This window comes from Hylobates moloch, unplaced genomic scaffold, assembly GCF_009828535.3.
Source record: "Hylobates moloch isolate HMO894 unplaced genomic scaffold, HMol_V3 SCAFFOLD_3, whole genome shotgun sequence".
In the NCBI taxonomy this organism is placed as follows: Eukaryota; Metazoa; Chordata; class Mammalia; order Primates; family Hylobatidae; genus Hylobates; species Hylobates moloch.
In genome coordinates this window covers 69,758,329-69,770,355 of record NW_026652278.1, presented here as the reverse complement: position 1 = coordinate 69,770,355, position 12,027 = coordinate 69,758,329, and the positions used below count along the sequence as shown (strand labels likewise).

Sequence of the window (12,027 nt, the reverse complement as noted above, 5' to 3'; positions counted from 1 at the left end):
TTTGTATTTTTTGTAGAGACGGGGTTTTGCCATGTTGCCCAGGCTGGTCTGGAGTTCCTAGGCTCAAGCGATCAGCCTGCCTTGGCCTCCCGAAGAGCTAGGATTGCAGGCATGAGCCACTGCACCTGGCCAATCATTTGCAAAAACTAAAATTCATTATGTAAAAAACTGACCAGCTCCATTAATAATGCAAAGACATTTAAATAAGAAACTGCAATCCAACTTTCAAATGTTTTATTTTTAGTGTTTTTAAACATTTTAATACAACAAAGATATAAAATAATATATATTAGTTAAATCTGGATTTAATTTAGAATCAAGAATATTTACTTATGTACAAACACTGTGCTTCAAGGTATGGCTACCACAGGAACTTTCACATCTTCAAGTAATACTAGTTTCTCTGTGGATAGAGAGACATTTAGGTAGAATTCACAAAACAAAACATGTCCGTTTTAGTCCAAGCTAATTTTGCTTCCCCCATTAAGTACCAGTTTCCACTTTCTTTGTTCCATATCAGAAATACTTCATTTTTCTAATAATACATAGATCTTCTGAATAAAACTTAGTAAAACTGAACATTTTTAAGATGACATTACTAATTGATAATATTGCTTGGCTATGTTCAATTCTCCAGACAACCCAGTCCTTCAGATTGAAAGAGACCTGAAGTAACAATGAAATTACCATAGTCTTCTTTCTCTTGCCGTATCAGGCACAAACTTTCCTTATGCTGAAACATGGAATACACTGAATAAAAAGACCTTTGGTTAATTTAGGGTAGAATGTATTTTAAAAACCAGAATAGCTGAAATATGGCTTACAGATTTCAGAGATATTTGTATAGAACTTGAAGCAAAGTAATTGGTCACATTTTAGTTATTTGAAATTGGTGGCATTACATCCGGGTGAGGTGAGAAGGGGGTCCAAAACCTAGTTTCATACTAATTTTAGTCATTCAAAGTTACTCAAAGACAGGGAAAAGAAACAAAAAACCTACTCAGTCTCTTTCCGTTCTTATTAGTCACCTGAAGCATTCTGACCTTTGATGTTACTAACAATTCTCCTCGATAGCAGTATGGGGTAATTCAGGCTAAACTGCTTACAAACACAAACTGTTAAACTGTCAAGTTGGCATTAAAATGGACAACTTTGCTGGCTTAGAAACTGTCTAAATGAAACCAGTACTGTTTAAGAAAGCAATTGGACTATTCTACAAGAGAGCTTTCTTGTCTCAAATGCCTGAATACCTTAAAGAACTGGCAAATGACTATATTATCATTACCTTTAGTATGAAGAAAACTAAGTCTATAAAAGACTATCAAATAATTACATGTATTAAATTAGAGAGTTTAAAACAAGAATGTGGTTAACATTCTTAGGCAATTTAGATCTAGAATCCTTTAAAAAAGCTTACTATGAAATTAATGGTGAAACTGCCTTTTGTTGAATACAGTCAAAGCAGACTAGTGTTATAAATATGACTTTGTGAATACATGAGTAATACTTTCCAAACAAATGTTTCTAAAACAGACTGTTTCTTATCAGCCATAAAAGAATCTGGTTCCTCTGTTTCCCATTTACAAACTATAGGATTTCTGGAATTCTTAGTAAAAACACACAGGCAGAGACAGGGCACGAAACACCACTGCTCACAGAGTAAAGAGTTACAATCCCTGCAGGTCTCTTGATCCAGTGGGTTCTGGTCTGTCACTGACTTTTTCTTCTGAATAGCCCACATTATTATTTTATTTTATTTTGTTTTTTTGAGATGGAGTCTTGCTCTGTCGCCCAGACTGGAGTGTAGTGGCAGTATCTCGGCTCACTGCAACCTCCGCCTCCTGGGTTCAAGCGCATACTGGACTACAGGAGGGTCCACATCCCATTAATTTTTTTTTTTTTTTTTTGAGCCAGGCTGGAGTGCAGTGGCGCGATCTTGGCTCACTGCAAGCTCCACCTCCTGGGTTCATGCCATTCTCCTCCCTCAGCCTCCCGAGTAGCTGGGACCACAGGCACCCGCCACCTCGCCCGGCTAATTTTTTGTATTTTTTTTTTTAGTAGAGACGGGGTTTCACCGTGTTAGCCAGGATGGTCTCTATCTCCTGACCTCGTGATCCGCCCGCCTCGGCCTCCCAAAGTGCTGGGATTACAAGCGTGAGCCACCGCGCCTGGCCTGTCCGCATTATTTAACTGACTGGTTCTAAGGATAAGTTCTGATTTCAAAGGATACAAACAAATAGAGCTAGAAGTTCTATTTTTGCCCTTGCAATTCTGGTCAGAGAACTATGGAGAGGATAGCCACATAAAGAATTCTTGCAGCACAGCCACGAAAGGTTTCCCCCAAATTATTTGGTGACAACAGCAAACCTGCCTCCTTCAAAACCTCTTACTCTCTACCAACTCTTCAATTACCCTTCAATAACACTACCATACCTGGTCTTAAAAAAAAAAAAAAAGGCCGGGCGCGGTGGCTCACGCCTGTAATCCCAGCACTTTGGGAGGCCGAGGCGGGCGGATCACGAGGTCAGGAGATCGAGACCATCCTGGCTAACACAGTGAAACCCCGTCTCTACTAAAAATACAAAAAATTAGCCGGGCGAGATGGCGGGCGCCTGTAGTCCCAGCTACTCGGGAGGCTGAGGCAGGAGAATGGCGTGAACCCCGGGGGGCGGAGCCTGCAGTGAGCCGAGATTGCGCCACTGCACTCCAGCCTGGGCGACAGCGAGACTCTGCCTCAAAAAAAAAAAAAAAAAAAAAAAAAAAAAAAAAAAAAAAAAAAAAAAGGAAAAGGAAAAAAAAGGCAACACTGCTCCCAGGAACACAGAAAATGCATCGAAGACTTGCAACATAACCCCCAGTTTTCATCCCCAAACCAAAAACCTTTTAGTTCCTTTCATACTAAAGTCTCCATGATGATTTAAGCCTTCACAAGTCTGCAACTATAGAACCAAATACAAGGTCAAAAAATATGTAGACCAAAGCCATGTAGCTTCTCTGCTTAGCCACATTCACAGATAAAATGTAAACATAAATACTATCTTCACTATGGTTTAGATTTTAACCAGAAAAAGAAATGAAGACAAAATCTGGAAATTTCTGGACAAAACAAAAAGCAACTAAAATATAAATGTTTAAGTAAAACTGAAAATAAATTTGTCTCAATGTTTTCCAAGAAAGAGATGATTAATTTATGTAAACACTGCCTTATAATAGTTAAAACAATAAGTTATACCTAACTTACATTTTTCTCAAAACATATATGAGCAAGTGCAAGGCTGAAAAGTTATTTTACAATCCCCATTGCAGTCTGTTGTTAGGTACTCTCAATGCCAATAGCTCTGCAAAGTTAGTTGCATTTATTTTTCTATTTGGTCTTAGAATAGAATTTATATGAAGGAAAGAAGACTGAGGTTAATAGCTATTTAAGTTTTTGTTACTGATTGATTGAGACAGGGTCTCACTCTGTCACCAAGGCTGGAGTGCAGTGACATGATTACAGCTCACTGTAGCCTCAACCTCCTTGGGCTCAAGTGATCCTTCTGCCTCAGCCTCTCATGTAGCTGGGACCACAGGCATGCACCACCACGCCCAGCTAATTTTCTCAACAACTTTTTGTGGGGACGAGGTCTCACTTTGTTGCCCAGGCTGGTCTCGTTTACCTGAGCTCAAGTGATCCTCCTGCCTTAGCCTCCCAAAGTGCTGCGATTACAGGCATTAGCCACTGCACCCAGTCTAACTTGTTTTTTTGTTTTTGTTTTTGTTTTTTTTTTTTGAGAAGGAGTCTCGCTCTGTCACCTAGGCTGGAGTGCAGTGGAGTGATCTCAGCTCACTGCAACCTCCACCTCCTAGGTTCAAGTGTTTCTTGTGCCTCAGTCTCCCAAGTAGCTGGGATTACAAGTGCGTGCCACCATGCCCAGCTAATTTTTGTAGTTTTAGTAGAGATGAGGTTTCACCATATTGGCCAGGCTGATCTCGAACTCCTCACCTCAAGCGATCCGCCTGCCTTGGCCTCCCAAAGTGCTGGGATTACAGGCGTGAGCCATTGCACCCAGCCATGTTTTTAAGAGAATGGGTCTTGCTACGTCGCCCGGGCTGGAATGCAGTGGTTATTCATAGGCGTTATCATAACACATTCCAGCTTCTAACTCCTGGCCTCAAGCAATCCTCCTGCCTCAGCCTCCTCAGAAGCTGGGACTACAGCCTTGCACCACTGCACTCGGCTTAACATTTTAACATTAATGATGCCATAGAGTTTTTTGAACCCTTTCCCAAAAGCCAACATCAGTGCCTCCCTAGCTAAATTCAGTCTGTTCTGTCATGTAGAAAAATAACAGTAACTCATCTTTTGGCCTCAAGGGTCAAACCACTCTAACTGGCATAGGAAACATCCTTTACTTTCCATGATTATGTAACTTCTTTACATGAGATGTTGGCATTTTGTTCCTAGCATGTAACAGAATCAGCAATTTAAGATATCAGATTCTGAGGTGTGAGATTTAAAAGCATAAAAGTTGAATTGCCTTGCAGCATTTCTCAAGTGAGAAATAAAAAAATAATGTTCACAGCAGACACAAATTGGGGTCATTCAGCACTAGCTGAGACTTGTTTGCATAATTTCCTTCCTACCCAATTCATTCAGGCTCCCATGTAGCTTATACAGGGGTGGGAATATGACTCAAAGTGCAAAAATAAAATATTTCACCCAGATAAAGAAGGAGCAAGCTTCTGCTATGTGGCCTAATTGCAGGCCTCAGAATGCCAGCACCTTTTCTAAGTTTTTGTTTTAAAATGGAATGTAAAAACTACATAATTAATGTCCCAAGCAGCTAAGCTCATTAGTTGGGAGTTTAAATTCCAATTCCATAACCATCCTACTGTCATAACTATTGTAAAAAATCATTAAAAATAAAGTAACAAATGTTATCATAGAGGTGAAATTACTTAAAGTACTAAATTTCTAGTGTTGTAAATAGCAGCTAAGTTATATCACTTCCTGACTGCCAAATTAAGACTAAATAGAAAGAATGTATATACACCATTATATTTAAAAGTAAAAAACAATGAAACTTTTTCATATCCAAGTATGTCTGAGACTGTTTACTTCCAACAGCCAAGAATGATAAATTTCAAAAACCAAAAAGTTATATTTTGCGTGCTGTAAGTTTCTTTTCAGGAGAAAACAATTCTTTGCATGCATACCTCCCTACTTAATGACATTAAGAACTTTATCTAACATCTGGTAAAACACTCCTATTTGGCTCATTAAATAACACCATTAAAAAGCATAAAATTGGACTGTCATCTAACAACTATAGCACAAAGAAGTTATTCTGGGTACCTATACCACCAACATTAAGCCCATTTATTTTTATGGATGCAGCCATTTTTCCCTCATGAATACTCACTGATGGTCACACTGAACCCTCAGAACAAAATAGGCACTGCATCTTTTGTTGCATCTTTGGTGAAATATGCCAGCCCTACATTTGCATTAATGAGGAGACCAATGGCATCCTAGCCAGTACTCTGTCACGTCATCTATGGCCTCTTTCATTCTCTTCTTATTTCAGGCATCCTGGTATGCTCAGTATATTTAAAGATGGTTCAGAAGGCGAAAACTGTTTGTCAGTAAAACAGATCATGTCCCATGGTTGCATTTTTTAAATTGAAACAGAGATTAGTCCAAAGAACAAGTACTGATCACTTGGTAGGGTTTCTTCTTCTAAAGGTAATAAGGAGCTTCAAAACATATTATTTCTTGACTACAGCCCTACTGGAAATCAATGAAAATTCCTCAACCAGCAAATTGCTCAAGTTGACTTGTTTAAAGTTCAATAAGCAAATACTCAACAGGTAAGGGTACAGCCTGACTTCAATCACAACATTAAGTCTTCCTAAAGAGAAGGGGCAGAAAACATCTACTTAAGCTTTCTGTTCAAACAGCTACATAAGGACTCTTGATTGTTCTTTCTTGCTTTTTATAATCATAACTTCGCTCAGAACAGAAAACTTTACTTTGTCAACACATAAGCCAGGCATCTAAGAACAACCTAGGGGGAGAACGCAAAGTTACTCATTTTCAACAACTATTATATATTTAATCACAAATTCATTAGAAAGATAGTATTCATCCAATTAGTCTTTTCATTATTGCTGGTTTTGAAAATGGCCAACAATATTCATTAGGTACTGTGCCATTAACATTGCATTCAAAAAAAGAGAACATGGGAAACCAAATCCTTGCTCTCCTACTCTGCTGATATGCTCTGGTATTGGCTAGAGTATGGTAGTACAAAAAGAGTCTTGTTGTTATATAAAAAGCAATAAACACATCAATGGAATAATGTTCATGGGCAGCCAAGATGAAGAAGATTCCAAAGAGGTTGAGAACCCAGGATAAAGTGTGCAAGAAATTCCAGCTTCTTGGTGTATCTAGGAAAAGGACAGAAAGATCATTTTAAAGCTACATTCCTTCCAGTGCTTCTCAGTCACGTTTCTCAGGTCAGGCTGTTTTGCCATTCTTCACAGGATCTGACACCCTTCCCACAGCCTTCACTGCAGCTAGTTATCTAATATGCATAGAAGCACTAAAAAGATACTTACATTCAGTGACAAAGAAATTCAGCATAGTTAGGACGACTGTGTGGCCACTAAACATGTAATCTCCACATGTGTGAACGCCAGTCAGGGTCATACCAAAGCCACTCCAAATGGCAAAGGCTCGATGTAATTTCTCCCATACACTGCCATATATCTACAAAGAAAAGTTATGAATTAGTGCTTCAAATGCTTAGGGAGGTGGGAACTTCCCAACATCCATTCCTATTGAAATTCAAATGCTGAATAACTTAGAAATAAGATCTAAGCCAAAGCAGCTAGGCCCTCAGTCTAACAAATTCCAGCCAGACTTCAAGAATGGGTGGGCAAAGCTTGGCTGTACTCAGAAATATTTTGGTAATTAAATGAAATCAGGCTGGGCGCAGTGGCTCACGCCTGTAATCCGAGCACTTTGGGAGGCTGAGGTGGGCGGATCACCTGATGTCAGGAATTCAAGATCAGCCTGGCCAACATGGCGAAACCCCGACCCTACTAAAAATACAAAAATTAGCCAGGCAGGCCGGGCACGGTGGCTCATGCTTGTAATCCCAGCACTTTGGGAGGCCGAGGCGGGCGGATCACGAGGTCAGGAGATCGAGACCACAGTGAAACCCCGTCTCTACTAAAAATACAAAAAATTAGCGGGCGTGGTGGCGGGCACCTGTAGTCCCAGCTACTCGGAGAGGCTGAGGCAGGAGAATGGCGTGAACCTGGGAGGCGGAGCTTGCAGTGAGCCAAGATTGCGCCACTGCACTCCAGCCTGGGTGACAGAGCGAGAGCCCGTCTCAAAAAAAAAAAAAAATAGCCAGGCGTGGTGGTGCACACCTGTAATCCCAGCTACTAGGGAGGCTGAGGAAGGAGAATCACTTGAACCTGGGAGGTGGAGGTTGCAGGGAGCTGAGATTGCGCCACTGTACTCCAGCCTGGGCGACAGAGTAAGACTGTCTCAAAAAAATTAATTAATTAATTAAAAATAAATAAATAAATAAATGAAATCACTGTAACATGAACTCCTTTACTAGGAGTTCCTTTATAATAAAAAGTTCTCTATAACACAAAAACATCTCCAAGTTTTTAATCCTATCACAGTAGTAGTTGCTTGGCTATTCTTGCCAATAAGATGTAGGCTATGACAGACGGAGATCAATGTCTACCTTTCAACATCCACTCTCCTCTTCTTCACTGGTAACAGAATCTCAAATATATTGAGGCAGCAATGAATTCAGCCAAAATATTGCCTTTCCCAGCCTGTAGCTAGGTGTGGCCACGTGACTAAGTTCTGTACAATAAGATCTAAGTAGAACTGTTAAGGGTTTCTGGGAAGGCTACTTATCAAGGTAAGAAACAACAGTTTTGAGGAAGTCTTTTCTAACTTTTTACCTTTCCTTCTTTTAGTCTACAACTCAGACTCATTCAACTGGAGGTGAAACTCCAGCAACCATCCTGGACCACAAAGTGGCCTTGAGGATACAAGCCAAGTATTGGGATAGCAGACCAGAAAGACAGAAGAATTATGGGGTTTTTTTGGATGACTTAGTAAAATTATCATACCAGACCTTGTGTACCTACCTTCAGACTCTTTTTTGAGAGAGAATAAACCATTGTGTGTTTATTAAACCATAGCCACTTTGAATTTCCAGTTATCAACAGCCAAACCTAATCCCAACTCTCACACATACGCCTAAAAAAGCAGTCCATTTTGAGGAAGACCTTGAGTGATAACTGCTTTACAAAAGAGGGACAGTCACTTAAAAAAAGAAAGGCATACTGCTGGGTGCGGTGGCTCATGCCTATAATCCCAGCACTTTGAGAGGCCGAGGTGGGTGGATCACCTGAGGTCAGGAGTTCAAGACCAGCCTGACCAACATGGAGAAACCCGTCTCTACTAAAAGCACAAAAATTAGCTGGGCGTGGTGGCACATGCCTGTAATCCCAGCTACTCAGGAGACTGAGGCAGGAAAATCTCTTGAACTCGGGAGGGGGAGGTTGTGGTGAGTGGAACTTGTGCCATCGCACTCCAGCCTGGGCAACAAGAGCAAAACTCCATCTCAAAAAAAAAAAAAAAAAAGAGGCCGTGCGCAGTGGCTTACGCCTGTAATCCCAGCACTTTGGGAGGCCGAGGCAGGTGGATCACAAGGTCAGGAGATTAAGACCATCCTGGCTAACATGGTGAAACCCCATCTCTACTAAATATACAAAAAATTAGCCGGGCGTGGTGGCGGGCACCTGCAGTCCCAGTTACTTGGGAGGCTGAGGCAGGAGAATGGCGTGAACCTGGTAGGTGGAACTTGCAGTGAGCAGAGATCACGCCACTGCACTCTAGCCTCACTGCACTCTAGCCTGGGCGACAGAGCAAGACTCCGTCTCAAAAAAAAAAAAAAAAACAAACAAAAAAAACCCACACACAAAAAGGCATACTAATATTATTATAATAATAAAATTTAATAATAACATAATAATGGTACAAAAAGGTGCTAAAATTCTATGTACATTTACTATGTGCAAGGCATGCTGCTAAGTGCTTTATATGTTACTGCATTTAATTTCCACAGCAATCCTATGAAGTGATTTAACTGTACAGATGAGGAAACTGGCTTAGAGAGGTCACATAGCTAGTAAGTAATACAATCAGGATGTGAACCCAGGGAGCCCAATTCCAAAGCCCTATGTCTTAAAGATTCTATCAAATATGACCAAAATAAACAACTTCATAGATATCACGATCTCATTAGGAATATCACCCGCTGATTATACACTGCCCAGCTTTCCCTTTCTGCCTCATTTGAGAGAAAGAAAGGAAGAAGAATTTATTATTAGAGAGAAAGAAAGATAATACACATGGGTTTGGTTCTTCTGTGATCACTATGAACACGGGCTTAGAGATATTACTCTTGAGAAAGTAAAAAATCATGTAGTAAATAAACAGAAGAGACTGGTAGGAAAATGTCTCAACCAAGGATAGGAAACTAGTTATGCCAGTCAAAAGGCAGTTATCTCTCCATCCTTTCCCATCTTAAATATCTCATATATCCTTCCAAAAAATAAAAACCGAAACACAACAGAGCAGAATGAATAGTATGTTTTGACAAGAGAAGGTGTAGAAATATGCATTAAGTGTTTCTAAATTTCAAAAATAGGCATGTTCTTGGCTCTGTCCTCAAACCCCTTACTTCCGGGAATGCAATTTCAAGCAATTAATTTATTATAATGAAAGTACCTTATGGAATTCACTGTAAGGGATTTGATTTCTATTTATAACAATTACTGCAAATAATACGGGTCAATAAGTAGGTTATATTATAATTCAAAGCAATTAACAGTATTTAGGTCAGATTGGAGTAGAAATATCTATATATAACCAACTGATAAAAACAGTCATTAGAGACAGAAAAAGGGCTGTTTATACCATAGAAGAATGGTATCTAATTTATTTTTGCAGCATATGTTGCAGCCCTATGCACAGATATCCCTCTCGTCGGCGGCTGTCCTACAATTAAATCCCTTAGCTACAGAAAATTTTCTCTTTTCAGTGTAATAAGCTTATATTTTTCTTCTTTAAAATCTGTCCTGGCTGGGTGTTGTGGCTCATGCCTGTAATCCCAACACTTTGGGAGGGGGAGATGGAAAGAGCACTTGAAGTCAGGAGTTCGAGACCAGCCTGGGCAGCAAAGTGAAATCCTGTTTCTACAAAAAAAAAAAAATTAAAATTAGGCCAGGTGCGGTGGCTCACGCCTGTAATCCCAGCACTTTGGGAGGCCGAGGCGGGTGGATCATGAGGTCAGGAGTTCAAGACCAGCCTGGCCAAGATGGTGAAACCCCATCTCTACTGAAAATACAAAAATTAGCCGGGTGTGGTGGCGGGCGCCTGTGATCCCAGTTACTCGGGAGGCTGAGACAGGAGAATCCCTTGAACCTGGGAGGTGGAGGATGCAGTAAGCCAAGATCACGCCACCGCACTCTAGCCAGGGCAACAGAGAAAGACTCCATCTAAAAAAAAAAAAAAAATTAGCTGGGTGTGGTGGCGTGTGCCTGTGGTCCCAGCTACTCAGGAGGCTGACGCAGGACTGCCTGAGACCAGGAATTTGAGGCTGACAGTGAGCTATCATCACGCCACTGTACTCTAGCCTGGGCGACAAAGCGAGAATCTGTCTTAAAAAAACAATGACTAAAATACAATAAAATCTCCCCTAATCAACTAGAATACTATTTGGGTGAAACTCTTCATACCATGTACACAGCATACTATTTTGGAGAAACTGCGCACACTATGCACAGAAACAAATTCAAAATAAATTAAACATGTAAAATATAAAAAATAAGAACATAAAAGCATCAGATATTACCTTTCATCAATCAGAATGGCACTGCTGGCAAGAGGGTGAGAGCTGACATGCATACATGTTGGCAGTAGTGAAAAACTCATCTTTTCAAGTGTGTATTTCAGCAATACATATCACTTTTTTTTTTTTTTTTTTGAGATGGACTCTCGCTCTGTCACCCAGGCTGGAGTGCAGTGGTGTGATCTCAGCTCACTGCAACCTCTGCCTCCCAGGTTCAAGTGATTCTCCTGCCTCAGCCTCCCGAGTAGCTGGGATTACAGGTGCCCGCCACCATGCCCAGCTAATTATTTGTATTTTTAGTAGAGATGGGGTTTCATCATGTTGGCCAGCCTGGTCTTGAACTCCTGGCCTCAAGTGATCCACCCACCTCGGACTCCCAAAGTGCTGGGATTACAGGCATGAGCCACCTCGTCCAGCCCATATTATATTTTTTAATATGCATGTCCTTTAATTCTATAATTTTACTTGCAATAATTTATCTTAAGGAGATAACTGAGTAAGTGCAAAAGCACAATGTACAAGAATGTTTACTGTAGCACTGTTTATAAATAGTAAAATTTTGAAACAACCAAAATGTACATCATTTGGAGCCTGGTAGCCACAATGGAATACTGTTAAAAAGATGAATATGACCACATGTACTTCTTCAGAAAAAAGTAAACAACATACTATTAAATGAAAAATAGGCTAAAGAGTCTGGGCACGGTGGCTCATGCCCGTAATCCCAACACTTTGGGAGGCCAAGGTGGGCGGATCATGAGGTCAGGAGATGAAGACCGTCCTGGCTAACACGGTGAAACCCCGTCTCTACTAAAAATACAAAAAAATTAGCCGGGCATGGTGGTGGGCGCCTGTAGTCCCAGCTACTTGGGGACTACAGGAGAATGGCAAGAACCTGGGAGGCAGAGCTTGCAGTGAGCTGAGATCACACCACTGCACTCCAGCCTGGGTGACACAGCAAGACTCCATCTCAAAAAAAGAAAGAAAAAGAAAAGTAGGCTAAAGAACAATGTTTGCAATATAATCCTGTCTTGTTTAAAAAGTATCTATGAAAACTTATATGAAGGCCAGGCGCTGTGGCTCACGCCTG

The 12,027-nt window shown here is 40.7% G+C and overlaps 1 protein-coding gene and 1 long non-coding RNA gene across 5 annotated transcripts in view; both read right to left on the bottom strand.

Annotated features, from left to right (window-relative positions):
• Positions 1–217: 217 nt before the first annotated feature.
• On the bottom strand, positions 218–2,450 carry LOC131383079 (uncharacterized). Its single transcript, XR_009212822.1, has 3 exons — positions 1,958–2,450; positions 1,334–1,838; positions 218–1,285 (listed from the first exon to the last, which is right to left on the bottom strand). It is a non-coding gene; the product is annotated as an uncharacterized LOC131383079 (long non-coding RNA).
• Positions 2,451–2,768: 318 nt separating this feature from the next.
• Positions 2,769–12,027, bottom strand: part of SAMD8 (sterile alpha motif domain containing 8) — an 83,198-nt gene continuing 73,939 nt past the window's right edge. For all 4 annotated transcript variants that reach the window (XM_058436401.1, XM_032140719.2, XM_032140728.2 and 1 more), the window contains exons 5-6: positions 6,604–6,754; positions 2,769–6,432 (exon numbers count right to left, since the gene is read on the bottom strand). In XM_058436401.1, coding sequence (XP_058292384.1) covers positions 6,128–6,432; positions 6,604–6,754 — 456 coding nt within the window. In that variant the 3' untranslated portion in view covers positions 2,769–6,127. The remainder of the gene's footprint in view (positions 6,433–6,603; positions 6,755–12,027) is intronic.